This window comes from Gossypium hirsutum, chromosome D01, assembly GCF_007990345.1.
Source record: "Gossypium hirsutum isolate 1008001.06 chromosome D01, Gossypium_hirsutum_v2.1, whole genome shotgun sequence".
Taxonomy (NCBI): domain Eukaryota; kingdom Viridiplantae; phylum Streptophyta; class Magnoliopsida; order Malvales; family Malvaceae; genus Gossypium; species Gossypium hirsutum.
This window is the reverse complement of record NC_053437.1, coordinates 62,776,919-62,796,639: the sequence shown is the minus strand read 5'-3', so window position 1 is coordinate 62,796,639 and position 19,721 is coordinate 62,776,919. Positions and strand designations below refer to the sequence as shown.

The following is a 19,721-nucleotide window of genomic DNA, read 5'->3' as shown; positions in this document are numbered from 1 at the left end:
TACTATTGTTTAGATAAAAACTTAAATATCAAGATTAAAAAAGTAAAAACAACTACAAATTATCAAATTAGAATACAAAAAGTAAATCGAAAATTTTTGCATACTACAAAGACTAATAGCATAATTTTACCGTAAAAATAAACCAATATATTAGTAAATGAGTTTAAAGATAGATTTATTCAATTCTCCTATATTTATATCCAACGTTTAATTCATATAAAGTGTACATTCTTGGTTGTCACTAAGAAGCATAGTTAAAATATTCACATTAAATTATGGTCGAGTATTGGACTGTCCCAACAATGGTCGCTAGTTTTTCGAGGGTTTCCATTTGTTAGAAGTGTGGTGAGATGGGACATTTAGCATGGGACTGTGAGCAAGGTGGCGGTGGCGGTGGTGCTTGTTACAATTGTGGAGACTCTAGGCATTTTGTTAGGGAGTGACCCAACAATGGTAGCTAATTTTGATGAGGGATGTGTCATTCACATTTATGCTGAACGTTATTGTCGTATGATTTGCTTTTTATGTTTTATTTTTTAGTTTATGCTGAACGATTTCTCTTAGTTAATTTGTTTTGATTTTGAAGTTGGCAAATAGTTGTAATGGGTACTTTCGTAGTAGTCTTACTATTAGAGTGGACATTAGTATTGATGAAAAAACAACAATGAAGAAGAAAATGATGTTAAAACTCACTGTCATCAAGTGTTTATATAGATATCATATAAATAAAAAGAAAAAAAATAAATATATAGGAGTTAGTTTTAACAAAAAAGAAAATATAGAAAAACTATGTTAAGAGAAATGGAAAAGGAAGTAAAACAAAGGAAGCAAAAGAGAATAGAAAAAAAAAGTTAAAAGAACATAAAAGAAAAGAAAAAATTAAATTGCTTAAAACGAAAAAATATAGGGATCAATTGTATAATTTAATAAAAAAATTTTGAAATGATGATTTAATGTGTCACGTCAACTTACCTTTACAGTGTTAAAGCAATTAACGGCTCAGTGACTAAAATGTTACAACACGATAATATAAGTGACTAAAATGTAATCTGAGACAAATAAAAGTGATTATTTTGACAGTTTACCCTTAAATTTAAGAAAGAATTAATTTTGAACCGGTCACGGGCTACTTCTCCGACCAGCAGCGTCCGTTTTCTGAACTGCTGAAGCTTTCTTTGTTGTTCCTGAGTCGGTCCGTTATTGACCCCACGCGAAGTATATAAGTTCGGCGTTTTAAATTTGAACCGGTCAAGCTTATGCTGATAAGAGATTCTTCCAGAAAAAAAACAAAAACACAATAAAAAGCCATTATTAACCTTGTAAGAAAAGAACAGGAGATCTAACCAGTTGAATTTTTTATTCAGTTCAACCACTTAAAAATTAAAAAGAAATTAACAATAATTAAAAACGGAAATAAAATTTAAGAGATTTTAAAAAATAAAAATAGAACATTTATATTTACAGAAAAAAAAAAGTAACGGTAAAAATGAATCAAAACATAATAAAAAGTTTCGACTTTTTTATTAAAAATAAAATATAATAATAAATACAAACATGATTTTACTAAATTTTAAAATGATTTTAACTAACGATTTTATATTATCAATTCAACCATTAATTCAACTGACCAATTAAATGTAATTCTCCTAACATTGAGGTACAACTATTTACTGAAATTTGATCAATACTTTTTGTTGCTTTGAAGGGATTGATCAAATTTGAGGTTTTGGTATTTTTTCAAGGTATCTACTTGAGCAAGTCCAGTGATTAGTTTTTCATGTTTTGTAGGCTCATTAAAGAGTAAACACTAGTCACGAGTTTTAAAATTACTCCATACTCAAAATGAGAATTGAACTCTCAACCACTGGTTAATATAGGATGGTCACGTTTTGTATGTATGTATATATTATAAATATAGTCACGAGTTTTAAAGTTACTCTATATATGTAAAATTGACGTTGAAATTATAAGATTGTCAGGCTCAAATTTGCTTTTATATTAATTATAATGTAAATATAAATTTAATATAAACTATTAAATCTGTGAAAATTGTAATTATAGGTATTCCTACTAATAAAGCATGTCCGATTGGGTCAAATTAATATGTTAGACTTAAATCTATGTATCCTCATATTTACTCGAAATTTTTTAATTAATCTGAATTTACATCTAATTTAAAGTTAACGATTTGAATTTGTAAAGGGTACGGGCTAAAAACGATATAAATCTAAAATGATTTAAACTTGAAATCACTTGAACCAAAAAGATTTTATCAAACTCAACTAGCAAAGTTGAGTAACAGTTAAAAAGTTATCCGAATTCAAAAAGTAGAAATCAGTTTGAAAAAGTGTTGAGGGTAAATAGTAAAACACAATACGACTTCAAATATTGGAAGTAATATTGTCAAAGAATTGTCATAATCATTGAATATGAATCGTAACGTAGAAATCGATGTTTATTAAAATATGAGATTATTAAGAGTATCCGTCATAAATAAAATCCAAAAACACAATTAAACTTTTTTCCCTTCTTTTTCGTTTCTCGTTTTAATCCAAAAATTTCTTTTAAAATTGCAGAACGTCATAATAACCGACGTATTTTTATTTGTGATTACTTCATGAAATTACGACTGGAAAAACTTCGTAACTCCCTTTGCAAATTACAGACCCTAATAACTAAAATTGAACAACTTAGTCATCCCAGAGATTGACTTCCACATAATCATTCCCATCATCATCATCATCATCAGGATAATACCCTTTCTGAATAGATGGTGGAGTTATCATCAACCCTTCCGCCATACTTTCAAGTATCCCCGGCATATTAAACACTTCATCTTCATCTTCAAACACCATATTTTCCGGAAATGCCGGTACCGCTGACGACACCGAATCAGGCAAAGTTTTATCATCAATCAAAGTCGCAGCAGCTTCCATAGCAGCAATCTGAATATCCTCAACAGACAATGACTTAGGATGTGGCAATGTATGAGCAGATTCAGGAAAATTTAAAGAAGCAGCATCTCCTCTAAGTGCTAAAGCAGCTACATCATAAGCTTTAGCAGCCATACCTGGACATGAAAATGTCCCTAACCATATACGAGACTTCTTGTTTGGTTCTCTCACTTCACTAACCCATTTCCCTTTCCTTGTTCTAACACCTTTGAATATTGGGTGTCTCGTCTCTTTAAATTTCTTCCTTCCCGCTTTTCTTTTCTGGGATTGCCCTAATGAAGTACTCCCTGCTTCTGACTGTGAAGACGATGATGAAATTTCATGGGATTTTGAGCTTTGTACCATTTTTGTTTTTTTAATTTATTCTAGTGAATGAGATTTTAATTTATAGGATAAGATTTAGAAGAAGAAAATGATTGAAGAATGATTCTAAGGAAGGAATCGTGTTTCCTTTTGTAGGTTTTTAGTGCTTACTTCTTTTTCCACGTGGATTAAAGTAGGAACACGTGTTGGAAAGAAACATAGTTCCAAGAAATTTGAGATTGTTTTCGTCTAGACATCAGTAGCAATTAACAACGTTCCTATTTTTTTATGACGTGATAGACACCTTTGACCTTGTCAAGATACCTGAACCTGTTCCAATTTTTTTTATTTTTTTTATTGAAGTCAACTCGAGAAGACAAGCTTTGCATGCAAGTAAAAGGTGCTATCTCTATCTGAATCTGATACAGAGAAATCAAAATTTTCTTAGAATTATTGAACGACTTTCTTTTTGAATATATAACCTCGTGATTTAAGCAATTATTTTGATTGAAAAAGTAAAGTTACTGTGTTTTGGGTTCAAATTATATAATATATATGTATCTTTTTTTTTATAAAAATGCCCTTAAAATAATTTTTATTTTATTTATTTTTTGATAATTTAATAACTGAATTGAAACGTAAATAACACCAACTTAATCAAAATCTTATCATATAATATAGTTAATTTAGAAATATGTCAAATCTAATTTAACCTTAATGAATGTTTTTTTATTAAGATACGAGTGTAATTACAATCAGAATCAACATTATCAAGTTTAACTTTTGAATCATGTGCTCCAATTTTTTTAGAAAGTTATATTTTTACTCTTTAAAATGTGTAAAGTTATAAATTAGTAATGATAAAATTATACTTTAACCTCTAAAAATAATAAGATTTTAATTTAATTCTTTAAAAAAATTTACAAAAGTATTAGCTAATACAATAGTAAATTTGCATTTTAATTCTTATCGAAATTTATATAACTTAATTTTGGCCCCGTCAAAAATATTTTAACTTCACCCGTACTCATGTATTACATAACTTAAGCCAAAATAAATCTAAAATTAATTTACACGATTTGAAAATCCCAAAAATTTCAAAATCTCAATCATATCGACTAACTTAACTACTTTGTTGATACATGTTTGTCAAATGCTTCTCATGATAAACGAAATAAATCAGAAAAATAGAGTTGAATTTATTATACTTTAATTTCGGCATACGTTGACCAAGCAGGCATTAACATAATATACCCAAAAAGAAAAAAAAATAAAAGGGGGGCCTTTTTCTGACCATACATAAAATTACAACTTTAACTTGGGCGTTGCAATTTCACGTGCAGTTGCAATTCTGCATGACAAGTTTGAGTTTGGTTTGGTAATCGATTCTGCCTACAACCAAACTCATAAAAACGACAGCAGTAGTTGTTTTTATGATTCTCACTTTATTTGTTATTATTATTTATTTATGGGTTTGGTTTTATTGAAATTTTAATATGTTTCCAGATTTGGTAGACTTTCGGATTAACTCGAACAGAAGTTTTATCTTTTCAAACTTTCAATCAATTGATTTTTTTTTTTTATATTTTTAAAGTCATAGTTGCTTAGAAAGTATGTTCTAATCCAAAAACAAGACTCTCCTTGGAGGGGGGAGGGTTTGCGCAACCCTCTACCGAAAACCGAATCAACCACAAAACTTTCTATAATTCCCTAATTATAATCGTTTCATGGTTGCAATTATAATTCTCTTTAGTCTAAACTTTAAACTCAAGAAGAGTATATAGTTCTAACAGCAACGCGATTCCAACTTAAGTCACACTTAATATGGTAAATAACTTAACTATCAGGTAAACACATAGTATTCAAACTTGAGTGATTTCCCCAAGTATTTAGGCATATGGGATTTTAAGCTACCTTGTATATTTAAAGAGAAAATATGTAAAAACTTATTTCTTATTCCAAGTCATTATTTAATTAAATAAGAGGAGTTATACTCCAACTAGAACGCCAAGGGGTGACCACTGGATATTCGTGTTGCCATTCTCTTTGTTGCCATTCTCTTTGCGGAGTTGGGCTTGTGGTGGTTGTCAATGCGTAGTTCAATTTTTAGAATTTACCTCTCTTGATTTGGATAAAAATATTAAAATTTAATTATTTCGTTAACTAATTAAATGAACTTCTAAATTAATTTTAATTTAATAAATTAAAATTAAATAATTAAATCAACTAAATAATTTACACAATCCAATTTTAATTTCATTAAAATCATAATAATTTTACCATATTAAAATTATATACAAATGTATTTAATTATCTTAACAAAATTAACATCGATGCCTACTTAATTTTCACTTTACACTTAAGCCCATCCAATTAAATAATAATCCAAAGAATTTGAACTAACTTTAAGTCATCTCTTGCTCTATAAAAAAATGCAATTATTGTGGATATTAATTGATGCAATCTATTTCTCTTTATTTTATCAGCTTGTTTTAGGTTTATACACGCAATCCGGATAGAGTTAAAATGAGCTAGCAAACATACCAATTGAACATATGTAATTAGGGCTCAAATAACTTGTAATTCTAACTATTTATTTATTAATTATGCAGTTATTTAGTCATGGAGTTAATCTACTAAAAGTATCATGTTTGAACTCACCATTATATACAATTACAAAAACTAATATTATCAAGTTTCAATCCAATGAATTTATCATGTGTGTCACCCTCATAGAATATCTAGTATTTGTCTTTTTAGCATGACACTTATGTAATGACCCGATTTTTAGTGGTACCAGAAAATGTAATTTCAAAATCTTATTTTCATAAACCGAGTCTGTCAGTATGAAATAAGAATATTTATGGAGTTACTATGAGAATATTTTGAAGTTTGGTTAAGTAATTTAACTAAGAAATTAGTTAATTAAAACTTAGGGACTAAATTATAAAAATCACATCTCTGTTGAGTTTTAATTTAGAAAAGGCTTGATGACTTAGATTGTAACACCCCTTACCCGTATCCGTCGCTGGAATAGGATATGAGGTATTACCATATTTTTACCGATTTTTTTTTAAACTCAATGTAACCCCTTTATAAATATCTAATCCTCCCTGCAAATTTTAAACCGAGACCAAGCCAACACAACCAATCCATTTCAACATTTTTTTCAAGATAGATTTATTGTATTCATAAGATAATCTCATCACATGCCAAAACCAAAATTTGTTAGCCATACCAATGGCTAACCATACATTCATTTCACATTAACATCTACTTTACTAGCTTATACATGCCATTGATTTTCAAAATAAAGTTTCTTTAAATACCGAGATTTTGAGGTTGATAGTGTGATGCGTCTCCGACCAAATCCGACCTCCGAGCCCTTAACACTACAAAACAGGGGAAAAAGAAACAAGATAAGCACTTTGTGCTTAGTAAGCTCATGTAACAAGAATTATACTTACCTAATATTTTCCATCCAATGTAATAAACATTCATACACCCATTCCATACATTATTCCCCTATCATGCACAAACTCAACATTCAAATTAGTCCAATAATTTCCATGTATCAATGATATTTATCATGATTGATGAGCTCATCAATTCCATGATGTCCATTTCCTTGTTATTTTTCCATATTTGTCCCGCTGAACTACTTGGAATTTCGATGAATTTTCAGAGGTACACTTTAGTGTACAAATCCGGGTCCGTCAATTCATATTCATGTGCGCACATTTCCATTTCAGAGAGCACACTCCCGCGAACCTCATCCTTACAGCGGGATTACCAGTCCAGGCTAAATCCCCTGTAATATAAACTCATAGAGTATTGTCAGGATTACCAGTCCAGGCTAAATCCCCTGCAACGACAATTACTCTAATGAGCTTGGATCTGAATTACCAGTCCAGGCTAAATTCAGACCCTAATTCGGATTACCCGTCTGGGCTAAATCCATTTTCCACATATTCTTCGGGAGGGCTATATCATAATAGGATCACCCGTCCGGGCTAGATCCTTTTTACCGTCAATTCCTTTTCAGAGATCCATCGAATTTTTCCTTTCATTCAACCAGGATTTATTTCCTCTTTTCATCAAGAATATCAATACTTCATCAATTATCATACAATAAACATCCAAATCATATTCACATCAATAACAAACATTTCAAGCATTTAGGAATATAATTCAAGTTACACGAACTTACCTCGACACTTGCTCGTAACCAAAAATCTACTAATCCCAAACTTTTTCTTTCCCTCGATCTTGCTTCGTATTTGAATTTTCCAGATCTAAATAAATAAATTTGATCATTAATCTAATACATTTCATGTTCATATGTAACATTCTCTAAAATTCCATTATTATTTATAGTGCATTCAAAGCTGTCTCACTGTGTCATAGTCACTAAATTATTTATATCTTAAGCTACAGAACTCCAAATTAAGATCCGTTAATTTTCCCTGAAACTAGACTCACATATATTCTTACCATAAAATTTTCAGAATTTTTGGTTTAGCCAATAAGTACAGTTTATTCTTTAAAATTTACCCTGTTTCACTGTTCGACAGTTCCGACCTCTCTTCACTAAAAATTAATTATCTCATAGTAAAGAATTTGGATGATGTTTCCATTTGTTTCTTCTGAAAATAGACTCATTAAGGATTCTAACCATATAAATTTTAACTCATAATCATTTTTTTACAATTTTTAATGATTTTCCAAAGTCAGAACAGGGGAACCCGAATTTATTCTGACCTTGTCTCACAAAATCTATTATATCTCATGATTTACAATTCCATTGCTTACACCGTTTCTTTTATAAGAAACTAGACTCAATAATCTTTAATTTCATATTTTATTCATCCTCTAATTCGATCTCTACAATTTTTGGTGATTTTTCAAAGTTAGAGTACTGCTGCTGTCCAAAACTGTTTTAGTGTATGATGTTAATTACCATTTTTCCCTAAACTTTCAATAAATGATAATTTCATCCCTACTCAATTAACCTCTCAATTGAGCTGATTTTTCTTAAATTAACACATTATCCCATCACTTTAGAATACTTTATAACCTTTGTAAATCAGAATTTCAGCACTAGACTTTGATTCCAAACATTTTCACAATTAGGTCCTACAAATCAATTTCTATTGAAATTACCTAATAAAATCATCTCATAAACAAATTAAAGCTTCAATTTCATCCTATTTCATCATAAACTTCCAGAACATATTCATATAAACTTTCAAATTCATTCACAAAATCAAAAACTAATGAATTTAGTAATAGGACCTAGTTGTAAAAGTATTAGAAATACAAAAATTACAAGAAAAAGGCAAGGATTAACTCACTTGGTGAAAAAATTATGAAAAACCAGCTTGAAGAAACCCTTAGGACGTTTTTGGCTGATGGGAATGCAGAAAAATGAAGAGGAATCTAGATAATTCCACTTTAGTCCTAACTTTTAAAGTAAATTTTGCAATATTCCAATTTTACCCTTAATTCTTCAATTCTCCTGATTTTTCTCAGCGTATGCCGCCCAAAATATCTCCTTTTGGGGTTATTTTCAATTTATGTCCCTCTTCATTTAACAATTGAGCTATTTAATCGTTCTAGTAACTTTTACACCTTTTTCAATTTAGTTCTTTTCACTTAATTGACTACCCAAACATTAAAATTTTCTAACGAAATTTTTATACCATATTACTAATATTTCATAATTATTTATAAAATTATTTTTGACTCAGTTTTACAAGATCAAAGTCTCGATACCTTATTTTTACCCAATTTCTTCAATAATTTCTTTTTCTAACTAACCACTAAATCGGTAAAATTTTTCTATCGATATTTTCATACGATTTTCCTATCATATCAATATTCATGCAAAAATATTAAAATAAATTTATCTTTAAATCGGATTTGTGGTTACGAAACCACTATTCCGATAACTTTGAATTTGGGCCATTACATAGATAGTAATTATCCAAAAAATCAAGGGTTAATAAATCAATTTTTGACATAAGTTAGTGGGCGATGATATTAGATCCAACTTAAATTAAATTATAAATAAATTATGCTTAAATATGTCTTAATGAACTAATTAAACATGGTTAATTAAGCTAAGTTAATACTAAACTAAGTATATATATATTAAACTTGTGGAAGATTGTCATCTTCCATAGTGTTCCAACCGTCCATGCTTAAAAAAACCAAAGGAAGAGAGACATTCAACCATACATTTGAACAAAAATTGGAAAAAAAATGATGGATCTTGTGAAGGAAAGGCTAAAATTGTGGAATAAACTTGGAAAGATCTACTCAATTTATTGTGTTTTGAAATGTAAGTTCTTATGAAATTTATTATCGTTTTTTGTTTGGTAGGTATGTTTATATTTATTTTCATTTCATCTATGGTTGAACTTGTGCTAAGATTAAAGTGGAAATTGACATAATTAGCTAGGAAATATAAACAAATTGGAGTGAGTTGTGATAAGTTGAATGATGCTATATCTATAGTTTTGTAATTAGAAGAATGACAAAAAGATCTTTAATTGTATCACTAGTTGTATGTGTGATTCGTACTTGGATACATTAATTGATGAATTTCATAAATTGATATATGATAGTCACTATTTATGTTTATGCATATATGAATGAATGATGCTCATGTGACTTAGTGGAAATGTTAGAATACGATTAGCATATTAATAAGGTCATATGTGCGCTTATGTACGGGATTGTTGATGATATGGAGATTGCAATATGTCATTCAAGATCTAGTATTTGTTACGGATTATCGAGTATTCATTGTCTCTTCGGAGACCTTGGTGTGGTTGAGGGATGTATTTGCATATGATTATGCATTTGATGTCTACAAGCTTAGCACTTCGGTACTTTAGTGTAGGGTAATTAGACTCATATGAGCTATCTTGATGTGGTGTAACTTGGAAATTCACTTGTATACTTTGAAATTCATTAATTATATTACATTTATTGGTTTAGTTTTAATGTATAATGAATCATCATAGTCTAAGTTGCTAATGTGGCAACTGTCGGAAACAAGGGAAGAAAGAGGGTGGCCGAATTAGCCCATGGAAGCAACGCTGAAAAACCCTCGTCGGAGAAATCCATCGACAAGGCAAAGCCAAGGCCAGGGCCAAAAGAAAGGTCCTCGTTGCCACCATGAAGCTCGTTGGGGACAACGACGAAGCTTTAATCCAGGGCCTTTGAGAAGTCAACTACGAAAACCTTCCATGAATGGCTTTAATTGATGAAAAATTAAAGATTTAATACTAAACGGGATGCAATAAAAACAATAAGAACTTGATTTATTTTTAATCTATTCTTCAGTAGCATTTTATAAAACAATAAACAAGCATATTATTTCTCCATTTCTACATTTTCCAACAAATGGCCAATACCATTCCCCAATCAGCTTGAGTTTACTATCAATAAGATTCAAATGGAAAAAGTAGCATGAATATATCTATATACTAGAAGTTAGATTATATTAATTTTTATACGTTGGACAAAGAGTTGACTGGTCTTTCCATTAAATAATTCATTTAATATTGTCTAGGTTAATCTTATACCGTGATTTTTCAAGTAATTATAAAATTATTTTAAGAAATATAAATTTATTTAAAATTTATTAAAATTGTTAAAAATTAATAAAAATATTTAACAATTAATCTTGATTTAAAATAAATAACCAAAATTAAAATGAGATAATATTTGACACACTATTAGTAGAGTTTTAGACTCCACAAGTAGGGGTGTAAATGAACAGAACGTTCGTTGAACTGTTCGTAAACCATTTGTATAACGTTTTTGTTTATTAAGTTAAATAGATGAGTATGAACAGAATTTTTATGTTCGTTTAATAAATGAACGAACACGAACAAAAACTACACCAAAACAGGTTTTTAGCGGCTTTTTTTATGCCTTTAGCGGCGCTTTTTAGCGTCACTAAAAGTATTTGCGGCGTTTTTTAAAGCGCCGCAAAAAACGCCGCAAAAAACGCCGCTGTTGTAGACGCCGCAAACATTTGCGGTGTTTTTAGGAATAAACGCCGCTATAGATCATGACCTTTAGCGGCGCCTTTCCCACAAACGCCGCTATAGATCAAGAGCTTTAACGGCGCTTTTTGCACAAACGCCGCTATAGATCAAGACCTTTAGCGGCGCTTCTCCCAAAAACGCCACTATAGATCAAGAGCTTTAGCGGCGCTTTTTGCACAAACGCCGCTATAGCTCGAGGCCTTTAGCGGCGCTTTTCCCACAAAAGCCGCTATAGCTCGAGGCCTTTAGCGACGCTTTTCCCACAAACGTTGCTATAGCTCGAGACCTTTAGCGACGCTTCTCGTAAAAACACCACTAAAAACATAACATTTAAAAAATTATTTTAATCAAAAAATATTTATTTTTATGATAAATATTATATTATGTTTTATTTTTAAAATTTGAACTTTAAATATACTTTTAAGAATAAATAAAAAATATTATTTAAATTAAATTTTCTATGAAAATTTTAACTTTAAAACTAAATATAAAAATTAATGAATTTAGTTTTAGAATTTAAAATAACAAATTAATAACACAATTAAGAGATCAGTTAGCACATTAGGAAGGGAGAGAAGTATATTGTGAGAGAATAACTTGAGTGCCCACATGACTCTCGCAAAGTAAAATATATCAAGTGATTACAATTAGGATTTTCAACCTATTACTATCCTTAAACCTTTAGAAAGTATGATTACAGAACATACTTTAGCATTTTCCTCAATAGATAATTTTGCCAGTCTCTCTTTCTCAGCAAGCTGGAATGCAGGTGGATCTGATCCTCTATCGATTGGAAAGCCTAGTAGGTACATGGGTGCTCACCTCTTCATAACATTCATTACGAAGTCCATAGGCAAAAGGTTTTCTCTCCTTGTGCCTACATAGCACTTCATCTAAGCTGGTTTCTTTTGACCCAATATTTGGTTGTTTTCTAGTTAGTGAACTAGTTCGAAGCTCCCTCTCCTTTTCCGTAAACTCCTCCATCTGGTCATAAGTTTAAAACAATGGAGGTATTATTATGAATAACCCAAAACCTAAATAGAAAAAGCAAAAAGCAAATCAAAGTGAATTATTATGAATAACCTGGCAGAGTTCTCGAAAAACAGAGTCAACGTTGGCTTCAGTCAAGGACTGCAGCAAGAACCGAACGTGGCTTGAGAGTGTGGAGGAAAGCTCGAGCATGGTGAGTAAAGATAGATCGAGAGTGTTTTTCGATGGTAAACGCTAGTAAGAAGATAAACGGGGAATGGATTAGGGATATGATAGGCTTTGAAGATTAGGGATGTTGAGAGAACCGTCGAGAGAAAAAAAGTGAGTACTGAACGTCTGAGAGAGAGTGTGTGTCTGGGTGAACGTCTAAACTTACAGAAGCCAATTTTAGGGGGGAAAATTTAGGGGTTTTGGGGGGAATTTTGGGATAAAACCGCGTAAAACGAAATTAATTTTGCGGCGTTCTTTTAAAAACGCCTATAAAAACGCCGCTAAAAATTATTTTAAACAAAATGATGCCTTTTTACTATGCTAAATTTTTTTATTTTTTTATAAATTGATTTATTTTTTGCGGCGTTTTTTTAAAAAAATGCCACTATTGCTTATCTATTGCGGCGTTTTTATGAAAAACGCCGCAAAAAAATTATTTCATTTTGAACAAAATGACGCCGTTTTACTATGCTAAAAATTTTTAATTTTGTTTTTTTATAAATTAATTTATTTTTTTGTGGCGTTTTTAAAAAAAACGCCACTATTGCTTATCTATTGCAGCATTTTTCATAAAAACGCTGCAAAAAAATTATTTCATTTTGAACAAAATGACGCCGTTTCACTATGCTAAATTTTTTTTTGTTTTTATATAAATTAATTTATTTTTTGCGGCGTTTTTTAAACAACGCCACTATTGCTTATCTATTGCGGCGTTTTTCATAAAAAACGCCACAAAAGATTATTTCATTTTGAACAAAATGACGCCGTTTTGCTATGCTAAAAATTTTTTATTTTGTTTTTTATAAATTGGTTTTTTATAAAATAAAAAAAACAAGTACTCTCAAAATAAATATTATGTATTTTAATAAGAAAACAAATGATAAAATGGTTGTAATTAATTATTAAGTTAGAATTATCCAAATTAAATAAGTACCTATATATCCATATCATTATATATCTATTAACAAATCTCAAGTAAACCTTAACCTTAAACCCTAAATTAACCATTCAATACATATAAAGTCTATCTATTATATATCTCTTAAATAATTTAAACTATGCTCATAATTTCAATATATTTGATTTATTATTATCTATTTTACAATTATATAAGAACATATTTAAAATATAAATTAAAAAATAATTAATCTAAACTCAAAACCTTAACCTGGCCCCTGAATCCCTAAACCTTAAATCCCTAACTATTAACCCCTAATGTCTAACCCCTAAACTCTTAACCGCTAAACCTTAAATTCTAACCTTTAAACCATAATCCCTAATCCATAATCCCTAAATCCATACTCCCTAATCTTTAACATATGAGCTCCTAAACCGGCCTTAAATCTTAAATTAATCATATACCCTAAACTAAAAACCCCTAAACAAATTTATTATTATCTCTTTTACAATCATATAAGAACATATTTAAAATATAAATTAAAAAATAATTAATCTAAACCTAAAACCCTAACCCGACCCCTGAATCCCTAACTTTTAACCCCTAACATGTCTAACCCCCAAACCCCTAACCATCTAACCCCTAAACCTTAAATCCCAACCCTTAAATCATAATCCCTAATCTATAATCCCTAAATCCATACTCTTTAAACCTTAAAATATAAACTCTTAAACCGGCCTTAAATCTTAAATAAATCATATACCCTAAACCAAAAACCCTAAACAAATTTATTATTATCTCTTTTACAATTATATAAGAACATATTTAAAATATAAATTTAAAAAATTAATCTAAACGCCCAAAATCCTAACTCGACCTTTGAATCCCTAAACTCTAAATCCCTAACTCTTTTAACCCTTAACGTCTAACCCCTAAACCCTTAACCCTCTAACCTCTAAACCTTAAATCTCAACCCTTAAACCATAATCCCTAATCTATAATCCCTAAACCCATACTCCCTAAACCTTAAAATAGTAACTCCTAAACTGGCCTTAAATCTTAAATAAATTATATACCCTAAACCAAAAACCCTAAACTATAGTGATAATTAATTAAATATTTTAAAATTAATACTATCTCTTTTACGATTATATAAGAAAATTTTTAATATATAAATTAAAAAATAATCAGTAATCATGTACCCAAAAAACTTTAAAATTATTTTAAATAATAGTTTTTTAATTTTTCCATGTGCTTTATTTCAAATTATTTCTACCTGTCATTATTTTTTTATGAAGATTTAAAATATTCAATTAGAAATAAATTGAATTTTATTTAATTAATATAAATAAACCAATTAAGATAAAATGTTTTTAGCGTCGCTTTTCCAAAAACGCCGCTAAAGCCCCTAGTATTAGCGGCGCTTCTTTAAAAACGCCGCTAAATGCCCGAGCATTAGCGGCGCTTCTTTAAAAACGCCGCTAAAGGCCGTAGCATTAGCGGCGCTTTTTCAAAAACGCCGTTAAAGGCCCCAAAAACTCAAAAAACGGTGTCGTTTGGCTTAGGCTTTTTGCGGCGCTTTTCAAAAAACGCCGCTAATGTTTATTTTTAGCGGCGTTTTTATAAAAGCGCCGCTAATGCTTGATTTTTAGTGGCGTTTTTTGTCCAAACGCCGCTAAAAATGCCGCTAAAAGCCTGTTTTGGTGTAGTGAAAGGTGTGTTCGGTTCGTTTATGTTCACGAACAAGCTCGTTTAAAAGCATGTTTATTGGCTCGTTTATAAGCTCGTTTATTTATTAATGACATTTTCTTATAAAATTTCCATTAGTAAATATTAATAAAATTATCTTGGATTGTATTTTTTTCATTTATAATATAATTATTAATATTTATATTTGACTATTCTATATCTAAACAATATATGTGTGTATATATATTTATTGTTTGTTTATTACTTATTAACATTGTTCGTGAACATGTTCAATTATATGTTCATGAATATGTTCGTCTAATGTTCGTAAACATGTTCAATTAAGTTAAATGAACATGTTCGTGAACATTAAACAAACGAACATGAATATACACAATTTTAAATAAACGAACATGAACAAAAATTTGAAATTCTTAACGAATACAAACTGAACACGGGCAAGCTTAAAAATAAATAAACGAACATGAATAGAGGTTTGTTCGTTCAAGCTCGGTTCATTTATAATCCTATCCACAAGCAGGGTTAGGGGGTTAACAAGTATATTGTAAGGGTATAATAATAGATATTTAAAGAAATAAAGAGACCCATCTTACTTCTAAAATTGTTGGTGGAATAAAATAATTATATGGTGACATTTATATTTCACGCCATTAACTTTAATCATATTTCCTTAAATTATTATTATTTTTTTGCCCAAATTTGTAAAATATTTTCTCAAATTGGTCCACTTAGCAATGGACAAGATGTGGGGCAAACAACTACTTACAACAAAAGCTTTCACTCCCATTAAATTTTACATTAATTTACTAGTTTTCTGTCATTTCAATTTTTTATATTTATAGTAATTCATCATAAAAATTATTAAAATTTTAAAAATTTTATAACTCAATAATGATAATTATTTTTCAATTTGAAAATTTATTGTAATTTAAAATTTTTTTGTTAATTTTAATAAATTTAATAATTGCTTATAATTCTTAATAATTTTTATATTTTATATTTTAATATTTATTTGAAAAATCATGTCAACAGTTTTTAGGATTTTCAAAAAAATATAAAAAAATATTTCTTTTTATAAAATTTGTTAAGTGACATTTTTTTCACTTTAGAAATACAAGTGTCGGCCTAAAATTAAATGGAATACACAACCTAGCCCACATTTTGAGAAGAATTAAAAAAATCAAGAAAACCTTTCTCAAAATTATCAGTCCCGATTTACTTTTTGTTAATTTACCGATTTAGTGTGAGACAGAAACATGCCTGTCTCGTTGTAATAATGAGTGAATCAATGAATGAAAGTGTAAAAAATAAAGGTTAACTCCCTTTTTTATGTTTATGTTAAAATAATCACTGATCTTATACTTTGTATTATTAATATAATCTAGTTTCTTTCTATAATATCTATTTATTTCTAATAAATATTTATAAAATAGATTGAATTTATCTAGTTTATTTCTATATCGAATAGAGTGGCTATTAAAATAAATGATTTACTGAGTATAAATCGTGAATCAAAACTGGAAAATCAGAAATGATGTAAAAAGCTTTCGGCTCTAGTCATTCCATTATATTGACAATTTCAAAAAACTGTTCATACTATCTTACGGGTTATGGGCCCATCACGCTTCCGTTGGCGCGTGTTTTTTTTAGCAACATAAATTTCACTATTGCAATGCATCCCCTAAAACCTCGATGCTCACCTGCCATCCCTTCTTACTCACCAAATGATCTATAACTTTTTTTCATTTTCAAATTAATATTAATATATATGTCACAAGTTACTTATCCATCAACTCTGATTTAAAAAATCAAGCCAGCCCACATTTGGATAAGAATTTTAAAAATCAAGAAAACCTTTCTCAAAATTATCAAAGCCAAGTTTCAATCTTGGGACCTATGGTTATGGGCCCACCATGCTTTTGTAACGCCGCTCTGATTTGTTAAAATAAATTTCAAGTCTAACTTATTTAGGTGTTTTCTTTAACAACATAAATTTCACTATTGTAATGCATCCACTAAAACCTCGATGCTTACTTGCCATCCCTTCTTACTCACCAACTGATCTATAATTTTTTTTTCGTTTTTAAATTAATATTAATATATATGTCACAAGTTAATTATCCATCAACTCTGATTTAGAAAATCAAGCCAGCCCACATTTTGATAAGAATTTAAAAAATCAAGAAAAAATTTCTCAAAATTATCAGAGCCAAGTTTCAATCTTGGGACCTGTGGGTTATGGGCCCACCACGCTTCTGCTGTGCCACTCTGATTTGTTAAAATAAATTTTAAGACTAACTTATTTAGGTGTTTTCTTTAACAACATAAATTTCACTATTCTAATGCATCTATAACTTTTTTTTTCGTTTTCAAATTAATATATATCACAAGTTAATTATCCATCAACTCTGATTTAAAAAATCAAGCCAGCCCACATTTTGATAAGAATTTAAAAAATCAAGAAAAACTTGCTCAAAATTATCAAAGCCAAGTTTCGATCTTGGGACCTGTGGGTTATGGGCCCACCAAGGTTCCGCTGCGCCACTCTGATCTGTTAAAATAAATTCCAAGACTAACTTATTTTGGTGTTTTCTTTAACAACATAAATTTCACTATTGTCATGCATAACTTTTTTTCGTTTTCAAATTATTATTAATATATATGTCACGAGTTAATTATCCATCAACTCTGATTTAAGGTTATGGGCCACCATGCTTCCGCTGCACCACTCTGATTTGTTAAAATAAATTTCAAGACTGACTTATTTAGGTGTTTTCTTTAACAACATAAATTTCACTATTGTAATGCATCCACTAAAACCTCGATGTTTACCTGCCATCCCTTCTTACTCACCAAATGATCTATAACTTTTTTTTCTTTTTCAAATTAATATTAATATATATGTCACAAGTTAATTATCCATCAACTCTGATTTAAAAAATCAAGCCAACTCACATTTTGATAAGAATTTAAAAAATCAAGAAAAAATTTCTCAAAATTATCAAAGCCAAGTTTCGATCTTAGAACCTGTGGGTTATGGGCCCACCAAGCTTCCGCTGCGCCACTCTGATCTGTTAAAATAATTTTCAAGACTAACTTATTTAGGTGTTTTCTTTAACAAAATAAATTTCACTATTGTAATGCATCCACTAAAACCTCGATGCTTACCTGCCATCCCTTCTTACTCACCAAATGATCTATAACTTTTTTTTCTTTTTCAAATTAATATTAATATATATGTCACAAGTTAATTATCCATCAACTCTGATTTAAAAAATCAAGCCAACTCACATTTTGATAAGAATTTAAAAAATCAAGAAAAAATTTCTCAAAATTATCAAAGCCAAGTTTCGATCTTGGAACCTGTGGGTTATGGGCCCACCAAGCTTCCGCTGCGCCACTCTGATCTGTTAAAATAAATTTCTAGATTAACTTATTTAGCTGTTTTCTTTAACAACATAAATTTCACTATTGTAATGCATCTATAACTTTTTTTTCGTTTTCAAATTAATATTCATATATACATCACAAGTTAATTATCCATCAACTCTAATTTAAAAAATCAAGAAAAAATTTCTCAAAATTATCAGAGCCAAGTTTCGATCTTGGGACCTGTGGGTTATGGGCCCACCACGCTTCCGCTGCGCCACTCTGATTTGTTAAAATAAATTTCAAGACTAACTTATTTAGGTGTTTTCTTTAACAACATAAATTTCACTATTCTAATGCATCTATAACTTTTTTTTCGTTTTCAAATTAATATTAATATATATATCACAAGTTAATTATCCATCAACTCTGATTTAAAAAATCAAGCCAGCCCACATTTTGATAAGAATTTAAAAAATCAAGAAAAACTTGCTCAAAATTATCAGAGCCAAGTTTCGATCTTGGGACCTGTGGGTTATGGGCCCACCACGCTTCCGCTGCGCCACTCTGATCTATTAAAATAAATCTCAAGACTAACTTATTTAGGTGTTTTCTTTAACAACATAAATTTCACTATTCTAATGCATCCACTAACTCTGATCTATAACTTTTTTCGTTTTCAAATTAATATTAATATATGTCACGAGTTAATTATCCATTAACTCTGATTTAAGGTTATGGGCCCACCACGCTTCCGCTGCACCACTCTGATTTGTTAAAATAAATTTCAAGACTAACTTATTTAGGTGTTTTCTTTAACAACATAAATTTCACTATTCTAATGCATCCACTAAAACCTCGATGCTTCCCTGCCATCCCTTCTTACTCACCAAATGATCTATAACTTTTTTTTCGTTTTCAAATTAATATTAATATATATGTCACAAGTTAATTATCCATCAACTCTGATTTAAAAAATCAAGCCAGCTCACATTTTGATAAGAATTTAAAAAATCAAGAAAAAATTTCTCAAAATTATCAGAGCCAAGTTTCGATCTTGGGACCTGTGGGTTATGGGCCCACCACGCTTCTACTGCGCCACTCTGATTTGTTAAAACAAATTTCAAGACTAACTTATTTAGGTGTTTTCTTTAACAACATAAATTTCACTATTCTAATGCATCTATAACTTTTTTTTCGTTTTCAAATTAATATTAATATATA

At 29.7% G+C, this 19,721-nt stretch overlaps 1 protein-coding gene across 1 annotated transcript; it reads right to left on the bottom strand.

Annotated features, from left to right (window-relative positions):
• Positions 1-2,440: 2,440 nt before the first annotated feature.
• Positions 2,441-3,338, bottom strand: LOC107928196 (dehydration-responsive element-binding protein 1F). The gene has a single exon (XM_016859373.1). It carries the CDS (start codon positions 3,297-3,299, stop codon positions 2,691-2,693), a length of 609 nt encoding a protein of 202 aa, XP_016714862.1. The 5' UTR covers positions 3,300-3,338; the 3' UTR covers positions 2,441-2,690.
• Positions 3,339-19,721: the final 16,383 nt, after the last annotated feature.